The sequence below is a fragment of the Rhinoraja longicauda genome, chromosome 9, assembly GCF_053455715.1.
Source record: "Rhinoraja longicauda isolate Sanriku21f chromosome 9, sRhiLon1.1, whole genome shotgun sequence".
NCBI lineage: Eukaryota > Metazoa > Chordata > Chondrichthyes > Rajiformes > Arhynchobatidae > Rhinoraja > Rhinoraja longicauda.
The window spans coordinates 39,893,899-39,911,976 of NC_135961.1; the positions used below are offsets into that span (position 1 = coordinate 39,893,899).

Below are 18,078 nucleotides of genomic sequence, written 5' to 3' on the forward strand. Positions count from 1 at the left end.
CGAAAGTCATCAATCCAGGTTAGAAAAATGAACAGGTTACTGATTTCCAGTTTGTTGAGAACTGTTAGAAACCAAGGTACTTTGTTTAAGTCGATCTGCTTCCAGCTTCTTTGTCAGGTTAATCTGTTCTTCCAGGATCCGAATATTCTCCTTTTTGCGCTCCTGTCGTTCAAGATCTCTGTAAACCCCTTCCCGCAGTCTCTACAGAAGACAAAAAAGAGATTTAGGCTTATGGCAACATTCAGGAGACCAATGTAAAAGGTTAAGAAACAAAGAACAGCAGATGCTGGTTTGCAAAGAAAGACACAAAGTACTGGAGTAACTCAGCAGGTCAGGCAACATCTCTGGAGAACAAGGACAGGTGACGTTTCATGTCGTGACTATTTTTCAATCTGCACAAGGGTCCCAAGTCGAGACGTCACCTAATGTAAAAGGTTGCATTGATTTCTTAAGACAAAGCTTGAGGTGAGGACATCCCAGATTCTCAAGCAACTCATGGTTTAATGTCAAAAGTTACGAGATGGAATTATTCGCTTCGTTCCTTAAACTGGCAGATTATGTTTTGTCCATGGTTTCTGTTTGTAAATGACTCTCTGTCATTAAATACAAAACAGAGACCAGAAGAAGATGCAAGGAACAGCAGATGCACACTGATCAGTATATGAGTGAAACACAAAGTGCTGGAGGAACACAGCGGGTCAGCAACATCTGTGGAGAGAATGGACAGACGATGATTCGGGTCAGGATCCTTCTTCAGTCTGATGGGAGTCAATAAACATGCGTCTCCAAACACACAAATTGTTGCACCCGAAGAAGGGTCCCAACCCAAAGCGTCGCCTGTCCATTCTTTCCACAGATGCTGCCTGACTCACTGAGTTCCTCCAGCACCTTGTGTTTTGCTTAAGATTCCAGCAGTTGCAGTTCCTCCAACTCACATTATGCAGAACGGACTCACCCTAACCCTCAACACGAAAGGTAAAATGTGAAAACCACCAATTTTCTCAAATTAAGTTTAGCTTTTCCAAATCAAATAATTTGGCTTCCAAATAATCAGAGCAAAACTACAACATGGATCAGTACAATATGTCAAAGCGTAAAGGTCAAATCTTTTGAGGTCAGAAGGGCAGAACTTTAAAGAAGATGTGTGGGGCAAGGCTTTTTTTTACACAGAGGGCGATGAGTGTCTGGAACACCCTACCTGGGGTGGTGGTGGAGACAGGCATGGTAGTGATGTTTAAGAGCCTTTTAGATAGGAACATAGATATACTGGGGATAAGAGGAATATGGATCAGGTGCAGGCAGAGATTAATTTATCTTGGCAGCAGGCTAAAGGGTCCCAACCCTGTCACCTATCCATATTCTCCAGAGATGCTGCCTGACCCAACTGAGTTACTCCAGCACTTTGTGTCTATCTTTAGTAATAAACCAGTATCTGCAGAACCTTTTTATTATATCTTGGCATTGTGTCCCACACGGACATTGGGGCCGAAGGGCCGGCTCCTGTGCTGTACTGTTCCATGTAAGCAGAGGAGGCAAATGACAAGTCCTCATTATCAAATTCCATGTGATTTATTTTTTTGTTGCAGGGGAAGGAACTAAAACATGCAGCAGACACTTAACATGAGAAGGCGCCGCTGGTCCAAAGCTGCAGCCTCAAGGGTGCCCCATGCGACCTGGGGCACGCGCACCCAGAGAACAGGGTTGGAGAGGCTAGATGCGGGAAGATTGTTCCCAATGTTGGGGAAGTCCAGAACCAGGGGTCACAGCTTAAGAATAAGGGGGAAGTCTTTTAGGACCGAGATGAGAAAACATTTCTTCACACAGTGGTGAGTCTGTGGAATTCTCTGCCACAGAAGGTAGTTGAGGCCAGTTCATTGGCTATATTTAGGAGGGAGTTAGATGTGGCCCCTGTGGCTAAAGGGATCAGGGGGTATGGAGAGAAGGCAGGTACAGGTTACTGAGCTGGATGATCAGCCATGATCATATTGAATGGCGGTGCAGGCTCGAAGGGCCGAATGGCCTACTCCTGCACCTATTTTCTATGTTCTATGTCTAACAACTTTACCGATGGCACAGGGGCCCCACGTGACATGGGGCAAAGGCTACATGACCCCACGTGACATGGGGCAAAGGCTACAGGGCCCCACGTGACATGGGGCAAAGTCTACAGGGCCCTGCGTGACATGGGACAAAGGCTACAGGGCCCCACGTGACAAGGGCAAAGGCTCCAGTGCCCCCCCGCGTAACATGGGCAAAGACTGCAGGGCCCCCACGTGACAGGGGGCAAAGGCTCCAGAGCCCCACGTGACAAGGGCCACGGGCCCCAGGGGATCGAGGCCTCGCGCTCGATTGCCCCACTTGACCTGGGAAACTGCTCCCCCCCAGGCGCCTGGTTACGTGCCCCAACCGTCCGCTCCCCGGGCTCCGCGTCTTCCCGCTCTCAGCCCGGGGGGCACAGGCCTCGCTCCCCGGTGACTCCAAACCCGCTTGCCCGGCCGACAGCCCACCCACCTCCCTCTCCAGCTTCTGCCGGAGGTGAACCCCGGCCACCGTCCCCGCTGTCAGTATGGTGGAAACCCCGAGCGCCACCTTGGACGCCGCCGACATCCTGCGGCCTGGGGAGGAGGAGGCGGGGGGGGGGGGGGGGGGGAACCCGTCACCATGGCGACCGAGGCCCGCGCAGCCGAGTGCCGAGAGCCCGATGCCAGGCGCGAGTAGCCGAGCGCCGGGAGCGAGGAGCGCAGGCGCAGCCAAGCGAGAGGGAGTGGGACTGGTTGTCGCAGCAACTGGGCGCGGTTGTAGCGGCCCGCGGCCCAGAGAATAGAGTTATTTATTAACAATAAGTTGCAATGCAGCAAGGAGATGGTGGACATCGATGCAGTGGTTCAATCAACATGTAGTTAGGTGTATGTTCGGCAAAAAAACTTGGAAGGCACTGGGCAATGTTGGAAAGAAGCAGAAACCACTTGGAGTCACAGGTTACCACTTGGGCAACTCAGTAACTTGGCTTCCCATGTTAGAGTTCACACAGCTTGGAAACAGGCCCTTCGTCCCACTGAGTGGATGCTGAAATCTACAATGAATTATACTTTAATGTCACATGTACCTAGGTATATTGAAATGCTTTGTTTTGCATACAACCCGGTAAAATCAGATAACAGACCTCACCTCGGCAGTACACAAGTGTCGCCATGTGTCTGGCCCTGACAAAGTTACAGAAGTTCACCGAACATTCCTATCTACTGCCGGCCGCCGCACATGGCAGCAGCTCCCCACCGCCGCTGGGTCCCCCCTTCACTCTCCACGGCCCCACGCCCCCGCCTGGTCCCCCCTTCGCTCTCTGTGGTCCATATCAGGAGAGTGATAAACAATTTGAGTTCCTCCAGCATATTGTTAGAACACAGAACAGCACAGGGACAGGCCCTTCAGCCCAAGCTGTCCATACTGACCAAGATGCCCCCTAGAACAACACGGGAACAGCCCCTATGCCCCGCAATGTCTGTGCTGAAAACGATGCCAAGTTAAATTAATCTTTAACTGCACATGATCCATATCCCCCCCATTCCCTGCATATCCATGTGTCTATCTAAAAGCTTCTAAAAATGCCACTGTTATGTCTGCCCCCACCACCACCCCCCTGGCAGCGCCCTCCAGCCACCCACCATTCCCTGTGTAAAAGAAAAATTGCCCCGCGTATCTCCTTTAAACGTTGCCACTCCAGTATTTGACATTTTTTAAAAAAAAGACAAACTGCTGAAGTAACTCAGTGGGTCAGGCAGCATCTCTGGAGAAATGGATAGGTCACCATTGAGTTACTCCATCACTTTGTGTATTTTTCTTTGTAAACCAGCACCTGCAGTTCTATCAACATTTAACATTTCCATCCTTGTTTGTTGCTTTATCAAGCACCCATTACAACCTCACACTGATCCCATTTTATTCTCCCTTCCAGAATCTTAGCTACACACTAAGGGCAATTCACAGTGGTCCATTGACCTACAAACCCATGTGTCTGGGATGCGGGAGGAAGCTAGAGAACATGGATAGGTGAAGCCTGGAGGAAACCCACATGGTCACAGGGAAAACGTGCAAACTCCACACAGACAGCACCAGAGGTCAGGATCAAACCCAGGTCTCTGGCACTATCAGGTAGCGGCACTACCAACTGTGCCACCCTTGGATCAATAACATTACCACCTGGTATCTGAAGAAGGGTCCCGAACCAAAACGTCACCTATCCATGTTCTCCAGAAATGTTGCCTGACCCGTTGAGTTACTCCAGCACTTTGTGCCTTTCTTATATAACTACCAAGGTTAGAAAAACAGATCAGAAGCTGGATATTGTGCAATGATTGACGCATTCCCCGACTCCTTTTTTCCAAAAATAAACTTTATTAAGAAGAAAAAATAGATGCAAAACAAAAACCACAAAACCTATTCTGACATTCTCAGTGTCTATACATTCAATTGTGCCATACTCAGAAATGTTTGCACCTATCTTTAAATTCCTTATAGCCTTTCCATGAGCTGCAAATCATAAGTTAGAAGTTTAATTGAATACTCTCCTCTCGCTAGGCCTGATTGAATGACTTTTACTATCACTCAAGATATGTTGTACAATCAGCCAATTTGCTTGGCATCCCATCCATCACCTCGGACATTCATTTCACCACCACTAGCACACTATGGCTGCAGAATATATCATGTACAAAATGCATTGCCAAGGCTGCTTCATCAGAATGATCCATAAAGTTGGAAGCAAAGGAATAATCTTTTGTATATAAGATAGACACCGATCAGCCAAAACATTATGACCTGATGAACCAAAACATTATGACCACCTGCCTAATATGCTGTTGGTCCTCCATGTGCAGCCCCATACGCAGCAGGGTGCGATGCACTGTGTATAGTGACACATGTCTCCTGTGACCACCATTAAACTTCTCTGTGACTTGTGCTACACTAGACCTTCTGTCGGTTCGGACCAGATGGGATAGCCTTCGTTGCCCTTGAGCCTTGGGTGCCCAACACCCTGTCGCCGGTTTGTGGTTTGTCCCTCCTTGGACCACTGTCAGTAGGCACTCACCACTGCTGACCGGGAGCACCTCACAAGCCTTGTCATTTCAGAGATGCTCTGACCCAGTCGCCTGGCCATAACAATTTGGCCCTTGTCAAAGTCGCTCAGGTCTTTACTCCTGCCCATTTCTCTTGCATCCAACACATGAACTTCAAGAACTGACTGTTCACTTGCTGCCTAATATATCCCACCCCTTGACAGGTGCCATTGTAACAAGATAATCAATGTTATTCACTTTGCCTGTCATTGGTCATAATGTTTTGGCTCATCAGTGTATACAGTACTAACATAAAAATATTAGAACATCGATCTAATGGTTGTAATCTGCTTGAATACAATATGGTTTCAAGAAGGGAGAATGCCAAAACAGCTGCTAAGTTCTAAATGTAAAAACAAAGAACGCAAAAGGACACAAAGTGCAGGAGTAACTCAGTGGGTCAGGTAGCATCTCTGGAGAACATGAATAGGTGACATTTTGGGTCGAGATTCTTGACCCGATACGTTACCTATCCATGTTCTCCAAAGATGCTGCCTCAATACTTTGTGTCCTTTTGCTAAGTTTTAGATTTGGAAATGGTGGTGCAAATATAGATAGATTCACTAAACCTGCTACTGAGTAAAATGACAGTGAATCGAAGGGAGGTTTCAGAGAAAAACTTAAAATGGTACAGAACCAGTTTCTATCCCTGAGGGGTAAGAGGCTGCTTGCCAAATAAAAACAGGAATGGATGAGTAATGAAGTGAGAGACAGCATGCAATAAAAATAGAATGCATATATAAAGGCAAAAACTATCACAGTCCTTGGTAAGAGAGAGACAGTGTGAACAACAATACAGTGCATGCAGAAAGTATTCAGACCCCTTCACTTTTTCCACATTTTGTTACATTACAGCCTTATTTTAAAATGGATTACGTTTTTTTTGTCATCAATCTACACACAATACCCCATAATAAAAAAGCGAAAACAAGTGTTTAGAAATTTTTGCAAAGTAATTAAAAAGAAATAACTGAAATATCACATTTACATAAGTATTCAAGCCCATTCACTCAATACTTTGTTGAGGCACCTTTGGCAGCGATTACAGCCTCAAGTCTTCTTGGGTACGACGCTACAAGCTTGGCACACCTGTTTTGGGGTATTTTCTCCCATTCTTCTCTGCAGATCCTCTCAAGCTCAGTCAGGTTGGATGGGGAGCATCGATGCACAGCTATTTTCAGGTCCCTCCAGAGATGTTTGATCGGGTTCAAGTCCGGGCTCTGGCTGGGCCACTCAAGGACATTCACAGACTTGTCACGAAGCCACTCCTGCGTTATCTTGGCTGTGTGCTTAGGGTCGTTGTCCTGTTGGAAGGTGAATCTCCGCCCCAGTCTGAGGTCCAGAACGCTCTGGAGCAGGTTTTCATCAAGGATCTCTCTGTACGTTCATCTTTCCCTCAATCCTGACTAGTCACCCAGTTCCTGCCGCTGAAAAACATCCCCACAGCATGATGCTGCCACCACCATGCTTCACCGTAGGTATGGTGCCTGATTTCCTCCAGACGTGATGCTTGATATTCAGGCCAAATAGTTAAATCTTGGTTTCATCAGACCAGGGAATCTTGTTTCTCATGGTCTGAGAGTCCTTTAGGTGCCTTTTGGCAAACTAAAAGTGGGCTGACATGTGCCTTTTACTGAGGAGTGGCTTCCATCTGGCCACTACCATAAAGGCCTGATTGGTGGAGTGCTGTAGATATAGTTGTCCTTCTGGAAGGTTCTCCCATCTTCACAGAGGAACTCTGGAGCTCTGTCAGAGTGACCATCGGGTTCTTGGTCACCTCCCTGACCAAGGCCCTTCTCCCCCGATTGCTCAGTTTGGCCAGGCGGCTAGCTCTATGAAGTGTCCTGGTGGTTCCAAAGTCCTTCCATTTAAGAATGATGGAGGCCACTGTGCTCTTCTGGACCTGCAATGCTGCAGAAATTGTTTTATACCCTTCCCCAGATCTGTGTCTCGACACAATACTGACTCGGAGGTCTACAGACAATTTCTTCGTCTTCATGGCTTGGTTTGTGCTCTGACATGCACTGTCAACTGTGGGACCTTATATAGACAGGTGTGTGCCTTTCCAAATCATGTCCAATCAATTTAATTTACCACTGGTGGACTCCAATCAAGTTGTAGAAACATCTCAAGGATAATCAATGGAACCAGGATTAACCTAAGCACAATTTTGAATGTCACAGCAAAGGATCTGAATACATGTAAATGTGATATTTCAGTTATTTCTTTTTAATTAGACAATAGACAATAGACAATAGGTGCAGGAGTAGGCCATTCAGCCCTTCGAGCCAGCACCGCCATTCAATGCGATCATGGCTGATCACTCTCAAGCAGTACCCCATTCCTGCCTTCTCCCCATACCCCCTCACTCCGCTATCCTTAAGAGCTCTATCCAGCTCTCTCTTGAAAGCATCCAACGAACTGGCCTCCACTGCCTTCTGAGGCAGAGAATTCCACACCTTCACCACTCTCTGACTGAAAAAGTTCTTCCTCATCTCCATTCTAAATGGCCTACCCCTTATTCTTAAACTGTGGTCCCTTGTTCTGGACTCCCCCAACATTGGGAACATGTTTCCTGCCTCTACTGTGTCCAATCCCCTAATTATCTTATATGTTTCAATAAGATCCCCCCTCATCCTTCTAAATTCCAGTGTATACAAGCCTAATTGCTCCAGCCTTTCAACAAATTACTTTGCAAAAATTTCTAAACACTTGTTTTCACTTCTTCATTCTGGGGATTGATGATAAAAAAAATGAATTTAATCCATTTTAAAATAAGGCTGTATCATAACAAAATGTGGAAAAAGTGAAGGGGTCTGAATACTTTCTGAATGCACTGTATATGATGATAGATAGTAAGAGCTACAAAAAGGAAAACACTTGCAAGTGACAATGAAATCGGCAGAACACCTTTTATAATTAAGCGAGGAGAATATAAGTGGTCATCGAAGTGAGTCAAGGGTGTCATGTGTACTGACAACTGAGCACTGAAATCCTTAGGAAAGACACAAAGTGCTGGAGTAACTCAGCGAGTCAGGCAGCATCTCTGGAGAACATGGAGAGGTGGTTTTTCGGGTCTTGACCCGTCTTCAGACTGAAGCAAATTCTTACTTGCTGCAGCTGTAAACGCAATAACACGCAGATAATATACTGTATATAAACAACAAAATAAAACAATAAATTAATAACAGCAATATCAGTGCAAAAATCCCATAAACAGAACAACCAAGGACGACCAACAGAGATCATAGTAGATCATGCTGAGGTTAGTGTTGTGCAGTGTTCAAGAGCCTGATGGTTGCTGGGAAGAAGCTGTTTTTGAACATGGAGGTCACAGTTTTCAGGCTCCTGTACCTTCTCCCCGACAGTAACAGCGAGATGAGTGTGAGAAGCCAGTGGCATTGTAAATGAGAAACAATGAAGTGATGGGCACATTGATTTATATTCCATCAATATTCCTGGGAAGGACGAGGATAATGCCCTGACAGATCTAGTCTTGAACTACCCCAAAATAATGTGAACAAAATAATAATGGAAAATAAAGGCATTAAAGACTAATAAATCCACAGAGGCAGATAGTATCCTTCTCAAACACAGAAAGGAAGAGAGAACATTAAAAAATGCCTTTACTAGAATCTTCCATGACTCTAGGACTCATTAGAGGGATGTGGGCCAAACATGGGCAGGTGGATTAGCGTAGATCTGGATTTTGATTGCATGGACGGGTTGAGGGGAAGAGCCTGCTCTAAGTTTGACTAAGTTTCTAATTTTGTATTTTAAAATTGCATGTTACTTTTCTTTTTTTTTGGCTTCAAAAATAAACTTTATTCAGAATAAAAAATATATACCAAACAAAAACTGTGCAAAAACTCTTCATAGTTTCTACATTCAATAGTGTCACACTCAGTAGCGTTCTCATCTATCTTCAAACAAAACACCATTGCCACTAATGACCACTGGGGTGATCTTCCTTCCCTTGTTTGAGGGATGTCCCCAACGGACACTGCCCAAGAGCGGATGGACTCTAGACTGCGGTCCTCCCGCATAGAGCCTTGGCCTGGCTGCTCGGGCTTTAGCGAGTCCCTCGGCACACACTCCTGCAGTCTGGAATGGACCAGTTAGCAACATTCCCTGACAGACATCTTGTTTTGTTGGGAAACCAACAAGTTTTTGACAGACCAAAGAGCGTCTGTCATTCAGCTGATAATCCTTCCAGGAGCACGTGTTGTCCGTCTCCGAATGTGGGAACATTCTGGAAACAGCCCGTAAATCAGGGAGTCCTCTGTGATGGAGCTGTTCGGGATGAACCGTGACAAGGACCCTTGCATCATTCTTCAGACCCTCTTCCAACATCCACACTCTGCAAAGAGATGGGCAACTGTCTCCTCTCTGTAGCAGCCATCCCGAGGGCAGCGTGCATCGGTAGTAAGACTTTGACGGTACAAGAAAGATCTGACTGGGAGGGCTCCCACAACACCAGCCAAGAGAGATCTTGGTGCTTATTGGTGCATTCAGGCAATTAGGCACTTTGCCAGACAAACTGGGCAGGTGAAAGGAAAACCAGGAAAGTTTGAATCAATAAGCCAAAAATCTATAGCAGGGATTTTACTGGAACTGATCATCCAGGATCGAATGAATGGGCAACTTGAAACCTTTTAGTTGAGAGATAGCCAGCATGGATTTGTAAAGTTTAGATCACGTCACAAAACCCAGTAGGATTTTTGAAGAGGTGACAGTAATAGACATATCTCTGAATATAAACACTTTTGGCATATAAAGAACTATGGCAAGAGTGAAGGGCAAGACTGTCAGGAGTACGGATCAAAACACAAAGTGTTGTAGGAACTCTGCCAGACAGGCAGCATCTGTGGAGGAAATGGAGAGGCAATGTTTTAGGTCAGGACCCTTCTTTAGACTGATAGAGTAGGGGGGAGAAAGGAGAGAAAAAGAGGTGGGAACAGTGAATGGTAGAGTTTTGGGGAGTGTCATAGAGCAGAGGGATCTAGGAGTGAGGTACATAGTCCATTGAAAGTGGCATCACAGGTAGATAGGGTGGTCAAAAAGGCTTGAGGCATATTGGCCTTCGTCAGTCAGAGTACCGAGTATAGAAATTGGGAGGTCATGTTGCAGTTATATAAGATGATGGTGAGACTGCATTTAGAGTATTGTGTTCACTTATGGGCACCATGTTATAGCAAAGATGTTGTCAAATTGGAAAAGGTAATGGTGGAGCAATGGTGGGTCAAGCAACATCCCTGGCGAAAGAGAATGGGTGACGTTTTGTTCAGTTTTGGTCGCCCTGCTGTAGGAAGGAGGTCGCAAAGATGTAAACAATAGACAATAAGTGCAGGAGTAGGCTATTAGGCCCTTCGAGCCAGCACCGCCATTCACCGTGATCATGGCTGATCATCCACAATCAGTACCCCGTTCCTGCCTTCTCCCCATATCCCCTGACTCCACTATCATTAAGAGCTCTATCTAACTCTCCCTTGAAAGCATCCAGAGAATTGGCCTCCACTGCCTTCTGAGGCAGAGAATTTCACAGCTTCACAACTTTCTGAGTGAAAAAGTTCTTTCTCATCTCTGTTCTAAATGGCCTACCCCTTATTCTTAAACTGTGGCCCCTGGTTCGGGACTCCCCCAACATCGGGAACATGTTTCCTGCCTCTAGTGTGTTAGATCCCTTAATAATCTTATATGTTTCAATAAGATCCCCTCTCATCCTTCTAAATTCCAGAATATGCAAGCCCAGTCGCTTCAGTCTTTCAAAGGACGACAGTCCCGCCATTCCGGGAATTAACCACATGAACCTACGCTGCACTCCTTCAATAGCAAGAATGTGCTTCCTCACGTTTGGAGACCAAAACTGCCCACAATACTCCAGGTGTGATCTCACTAGGGCCCTGTACAACTGCAGAAGGACCTCTTTGCTCCTATACTCATCTCCCCTTGTTATGGCCAATATTCCATTGGCTTTCTTCACTGCCTGCTGTACCTGCATGCTTCCTTTCAGTGACTGATGCACTAGGACACCCAGATCTCGTTGTACTTCCCCTTTTCCTAACTTGACACCATTCATATAATAATCTGCCATCCTGTTCTTACCACCAAAGTGGATAATCTCACATTAAACTGCAACTGCCATGCATCCGCCCACTCACACAACCTGTCCAAGTCACCCTGCATCCTCATAGCATCTTCCTCACAGTTCACACTACCACTCAGCTTTGTATCATCTGCAAATTTGCTAATGTTACTTTTAATCCCTTCATCCAAGTCATTAATGTATATTGTAAATAGCTGCGGTCCCAGCACCGAGCCTTGCAGTACCCCACTAGTCACTGCGTGCCATTCTGAAAGGGACCCATTTATCCCCACTATTTTCTTTCTGTCTGTCAACCAACTTTCTATCCATGTCAGTACCCTACTCCCAATACCATGTGCTCTAATTTTGCCCACTAATCTCCTATGTGGGACCTTGGAGAAGGCTTTCTGAAACACTACATCCACCGGCTCTCCCCTGAGCATTTTCCTAGAATCATCCTCAAAAAATTCCAGAAGATTAGTCAAGCATGATTTCCCCTTCGTAAATCCATATCGACTCGGACCGATCCTGTTAGTGCTATCCAAATGCTCTGCAATTTCGTCTTTTATAATTGACTCCAGCATCTTCCCTACCATCGATGTCAGACTAACTGGTCTATAATTTCCTGTTTTCTCTCTCCCTCCTTTCTTAAAAAGTGGGATAACATTAGCTACCCTGCAATCCACAGGAACTGATCCTGAAAATATAGAACATTGGCAAATGATCAACAATGCGTCCGCGATTTCTAGAGCCACCTCCTTAAGTACCCTGGGATGCAGACCATCAGGCCCTGGGGATTTATCAGCCTTCAGTCCCATCAGTTTACCCAACACCATTTCCTGCCTAATGTGAATTTCCTTCAGTTCCTCCGTCACTCCAGGATCTCTGGCCACTAGAACATCTGGGAGATTGTTTGTGTCTTCCTTAGTGAAGACAGATCCAAAGTACCGGTTCAACTCGTCTGCCATTTCCTTGTTCCCCATAATAAATTCACCTGCTTCTGTCTTCAAGGGACCCACATTTGCCTTAACTATTTTTTTCCTCTTCACATACCTAAAGAAGCTTTTACTATTCTCCTTTATATTATTGGCTAGCTTACCTTCGTACCTCATCTTTTCTCCCCGTATTGCCTTTTAAGTTATCTTCTGTTGCTCTTTAAAAGAGTCCCAATCCTCTTCTTTGCTATGTTATACTTCTCTTTTATTTTTATGCTGTCCTTGCCTTCTCTTGTCAGCCACGGGCGCCTCTTACTCCCCTTAGAATCTTTCCTCCTCTTTGGGATAAATTGATCCTGCACCTTAGAAACATAGAAACATAGAAAATAGGTGCAGGAGTAGGCCATTCGGCCCTTCGAGCCTGCACCGCCATTCAATATGATCATGGCTGATCATTCAGCTCAGTAGCCTGTACCTGCCTTCTCTCCATACCCCCTGATCCCTTTAGCAAAAAGGGCCACATCTAACTCCCTCTTAAATATAGCCAATGAACTGGCCTCAACTACCTTCTGTGGCAGAGAATTCCACAGACTCACCACTCTCTGTGTGAAGAAATGTTTTTTCATCTCAGTCCTCAAAGACTTCCCCCTTATCCTTAAGCTGTGACCCCTGGTTCTGGATTCCCCCAACATCGGGAACAATCTTCCCGCATCTAGCCTCTCCAACCCCTTAAGAATTTTATATGTTTCTATAAGATCCCCCCTCAGTCTTCTAAATTCCAGCGAGTACAAGCCCAGTCTATCTAGTCTTTCCTCATATGTAAGTCCCGCCATCCCAGGGATCAATCTGGTGAACCTTCTCTGTACTCCCTCTAAGGCAAGAACGTCTTTCCTCAGGTTAGGAGACCAAAACTGCACACAATACTCCAGGTGCGGTCTCACCAAGGCCCTGTACAACTGCAGCAGAACCTCCCTGCTCCTAAACTCAAATCCTCTTGCTATGAATGCCAACATACCATTCGCTTTCTTCACTGCCTGCTGCACCTGCATGCTTGCTTTCAATGACTGGTGCACCATGACACCCAGGTCACGTTGCATCTCCCCTTCTCCCAATCGGTCACCATTCAGGTAATACTCTGCTTTCCTGTTCTTGCCGCCAAAGTGGATAACCTCACATTTATCCACATTATATTGCATCTGCCATGCATTTGCCCACTTGTCTAATCTATCCAAGTCACTCTGCAGCCTCCTAGCATCCTCCTCGCAGCTAACACTGCCACCCTGCTTCGTGTCATCCGCAAACTTAGAGATGTTGCATTCAATTCCCTCGTCCAAATCATTAATATACACTGTAAATAACTGGGGTCCCAGCACTGAGCCTTGCGGTACCCCACTAGTCACTGCCTGCCATTCCGAAAAGGACCCGTTTATTCCTACTCTTTGCTTCCTGTCCGCCAACCAATTTTCTATCCACCTCAACACTGAACCCTCAATACCGTGTGCTTTAAGTTTGTACACCAATCTCCTATGTGGGACCTTGTCGAAGGCCTTCTGAAAGTCCAGATATAACACATCGACTGGTTCTCCCTTATCCACTCTACTAGTTACATCCTCGAAAAATTCTATAAGATTCGTCAGACATGATTTGCCTTTGGTAAATCCATGCTGACTTTGTCCGATGATTTCACCACTTTCCAAATGTAATGCTATCACATCTTTAATAACTGACTCTAGCATTTTCCCCACTACCGATGTTAGGCTAACTGGTCTATAATTCCCCGTTTTCTCTCTCCATCCCTTTTTAAAAAGTGGGATTACATTAGCTACCCTCCAATCCTCAGGAACTACTCCAGAATCTAAAGAGTTTTGAAAAATTATCACTAATGCATCCACTATTTCTGAGGCTACTTCCTTAAGCACTCTGGGATGCAGCCTATCTGGCCCTGGGGATTTATCTGCCTTTAATCCATTTAATTTACCTAACACCACTTCCCGACTAACCTGGATTTCCCTCAGTTCCTCCATCTCTTTAGACCCCCGGTCCCCCGCTATTTCCGGCAGACGGTTTATGTCTTCCTTAGTGAAGACAGAACCAAGGTATTTGTTCAATTGGTCTGCCATCTCCTTGTTCCCTATGATCAATTCACCTGTTTCCGACTGCAAGGGACCTACATTTGCCTTAACTAATCTTTTTCTCTTGACATATCTATAAAAGCTTTTGCAGTCTGTTTTTATGTTCCTTGCCAGTTTTCCCTCATAATCTATTTTCCCTTTCCTAATTAAGCCCTTTGTCCTCCTCTGCTGGACTCTGAATTTCTCTATGTTTCTATATTTCTATGTTTCCCTCTCAAATTGTAGATTAAAACTTATCATATTATGATCACTGCCTCCTAATGGCTCTTTTACTTTGAGTTCCCTTATCAAATCAGGTTAATTACACAACACTAAATCCAGAATTGCCTTCTCTCTGGTAGGCTCCAGTACAAGCTGTTCTAAGAATCCATCCTGGAGGCACTCCACAAACTCCCTTTCCTGGGGTCCAGCACCAACCTGATTTTCCCAGTCTATCTGCATGTTGCGCATAATCACCGTAGCATTACATTTGCGACATGCCAATTTTAACTCTTGATTCAACTTGCACCCTATGTCTAGGCTACTGTTTGGGAGCCTGTAGATAACTCCCATTAGGGTCTTTTTACCCTTACAATTCCTCAGTTCTATCCATAAAGAATGCAGAGAAGATTTACAAGGATGTTGCCAGGACTCGAGGGCCTGAACTATAGGGAGAGAATAAACAGGTTAGGGAATTATTCCTTGGAGCGCAGGAGGATGAGGGGTGATCATATAGAGGTATACAAAATCATGACAGGAATAGGTCGGGTAGATACACAGCCTCTTGCCCAGAGCACGGGAGTCAAGAACAAGATGACGTTGGTTTAATGTGAGGGGGGAAAGATGTAATAGGAACCTGAGGGGTAACCTTTTCACACAAAGGGTGGTGGGCGTATGGAACGAGCTGCCGGAGTAGGTAGTTGAGGCAGGTAGTAATGCAACGTTTAAGAAACATTTGGACAGATACATGGATAGGACAGGTTTAGAGGGATATGGGCCAAACGCAGGCAGGTGGGATTTGTGTAGATGGGACATCTTGGTCAGTGTGGGCAAGCTGGGCCAAAGGACCTGTTTCCACACTGAAAGACTCTATGACTAAGTCAAATCCAGTAGATAGAGTAAGGGGAATATACAGTGTGCAGAATATAGTTCTCACCAAGTGAACCAATCGCTAATCCCATTCCATCCATTATTTTGACTGGTTTTATAGAGGATGTTTCATTGTAATGGTCAGTATTCCTTGACCCCAGCAAACCACGTCTGAACTCATGGCTTACACCATTTCTGTGCATCAGGCTTTTTCTGCTGATTCAAAGTTCATGGCGTTTTATTTATCCCCATTGAAATCTATCTTCTGCCCACTCTCTTAACCGATCAATGTCTCCTTGTAATTTTTTGGTCTGTGCCACACTATTTATCACAGCATTTGATCCTTCCATTATTACCAAATTGGCACAAGATTAATAAACTGTTGAGGCCTCAGCACAGTTTTGTTGGATCCATTAATCACTTCCAATTTCGTGATATACATCCTATCCTATCTTAAAGTATATGTAATAAGGCCAACTTATCAGCTGATATTCCATAGTTATTGCATTAGGTTGCCTTACATTTCACATTTTCACTTTAGATAACTGTTTCTTGTGTGGAGCCATATTAACTACCTTCTCAAAGTCCAATGCATCCATAAACATTCCTTTATCTAATCGTTCAGTTACATCCTCAAAACTTCAACCAGATTATTAATCAACAGATTAATAGATTCAACATCACCTAAACTTTACCAAGCCTGCTGGCTCTCTCTAATTCACTTAATTTTCTCTAAATAACCAGTCATTCTCTTTATGATTCAAAACAACTTAAACATAACAGATTTTAAATTAAAAGGATTATAATTTCCTGCTTTCTGTCTCACCTTTCTTACAGTTGCAATATTCTAACCTAAAGGAAAATTCCTTGAATCGGCGAGCTTTGGAAGCCTAAATCATCATGACTTAAGACATTTGACTCTAAGATAGAGTCAGACAGTGATACCATGTGGAAATAGGCCCTTCGGCCAAACTTGCCAACACCGACCTACATGTCCCAGCTACACTGGTCCCACATGTCTGCGTTTGGTCCATCTCCCTCCAAACCTGTCCTATCCATGTACCTGTTAAACTGTTCCTTAAATGTTGGGATAGTCAGTGCCTCAATTACCTCCTCTGGCAGATTGTTCCATACACCCACCACCCTTTGTGTGAAAAAGTTACCTGTCAGATTTCTATTAAACCTTTTCCCCTTCACCTTAAACCTTTTTCCTCTGGTCCTCGATTCACCTACTCTGGGCAAGAGACTGTGCATCTACCCAATCTATTCCTCTCAAGATTTTATACACCTCAATAAGATTGCCCCTCATCTCCTGCACTCCAAGGAATAGGATAGAGGGATATGGGCTAAATGCAGGCAAATGGGATTAGTGTAGATGGAGCATCTTGGTCGACATGGACATGCTGGGCCGAAGAGCCTGTTTCCTTGCTGTATGACACTAAGACTTATTCTTGTTCAAACGCCTACACTGTATAGCCATCAAGTCATGGAAATTGTCAAATTATTGTACTGCATAGATTTCCATTCTACAGGTTTTCACTGTAAGGACTGCAAGAAATCTCAACATTGGAGTTGTCTTGCCTAACGATTTTGGGCTTTAGACTTTCACACTAAAACATCTTGTGGTTTTGATTTACGTACATGCATGTACACAGTGGCACAGAAGTAGAGTTGCTGCCTCATAGACCAGAGACCCAGATTTGATCCTGAATACGGGTGCTGTGTGTATAAAGTTTGTATGTTCTCCCTGTGACTGTGTGGGTTTTTTCTGGGTGCTCCGTTTTCCTCCCACACTCCAAAGACGTACAGGTTTGTAGATTAATTGGCTTTGGTGAAATTGTAAGTTTTCCCTGGTTAGTGTACGGGTAATTGCTAGTCGGCAAGGATTTGGTGGGTCGAAGGGCCTGTTTCCGAGCTGTATCTCTAAACTCTAAAGTTAAAAATCTAAAGTCTAAAGTCAAAAATCCAATTTAACTTTATTTATCCCAAGAGGGAAATTAGTCTGCCAACAGTCTTAAAACACAAGATACATGAAACATGAACTTAAAGTGACAAGTGGAAAGGATTGGGATGTGCAAAGATTGGGGAGAGGGGAGTCAGTCTACTCCACGACAGAAGGGTAGAGGAATTGTACAGTTTGTTAGCCACAGGGAAAAAGGATCACCTCCAAGACCAACTCCCATGAATCCAACCTTTCCCCCAGGATGGAGCCAGCCTTCCTGATGAGTTTGTTAATCCTGTTGTTGTCTGCGGTCTTCGCCCTGATGCCCCAGCACACGACGACAAAGAAGATGGCACTGGCCACCACCGATTGGTAGAACATCTGCAGCATCTAACTGCAGACCTTGAAGGAGCGGAGCATCCTCAGAAAGTACAGCCGGCTTTGACCCTTCTTGTACAGGCCCTCAGTGTTCCTGGACCAGTCCAGTTTATTGTCCAGGTACACGCCAAGTTATTTGTACTCCTTGGTAAACTGCACATCCACACCATGGAGACGGGACAGGGGTGTTCCTCTCCTCCTAAAGTCCACCATTAACTCCTAAGTCTTGTCACTTCAAAAATAGCATGCGGTTATAAAATTGTAATGGCTTACTAAGGAAAAAGGTGTTGTTTAAATGCAAGTTTCTCACTGACTTTAACAAAAGTATGAACATAACATACCGCCCGGCGGTATGAACATTGACTTCTCCAACTTTAGACAGTTCCTCTGTCCCTCTCTTCCCCTCCCCCTTCCCAGTTCTCCC

General features: G+C 45.1%; 1 protein-coding gene across 1 annotated transcript; it reads right to left on the reverse strand.

Annotated features, from left to right (window-relative positions):
* Window positions 1-6: 6 nt before the first annotated feature.
* pet117 (PET117 cytochrome c oxidase chaperone) lies at window positions 7-2,628 on the reverse strand. Its single transcript, XM_078405226.1, has 2 exons — window positions 2,512-2,628; window positions 7-201 (listed from the first exon to the last, which is right to left on the reverse strand). Exons 1-2 carry the CDS (start codon window positions 2,605-2,607, stop codon window positions 37-39), a joined length of 261 nt encoding a protein of 86 aa, XP_078261352.1. The 5' UTR covers window positions 2,608-2,628; the 3' UTR covers window positions 7-36.
* Between the last annotated feature and the right edge of the window lie 15,450 nt (window positions 2,629-18,078).

Excerpts from the sequence above, each read along its gene's own strand:
- pet117 (XM_078405226.1), bottom strand. The coding sequence starts at position 2,607 with ATGTCGGCGGCGTCCAAGGTGGCGCTCGGGGTTTCCACCATACTGACA. Across the intron at positions 202-2,511 it reads GGCAGAAGCTGGAGAGGGAG|AGACTGCGGGAAGGGGTTTA; the intron begins GTGGGTGGGCTG and ends TGTCTTCTGTAG.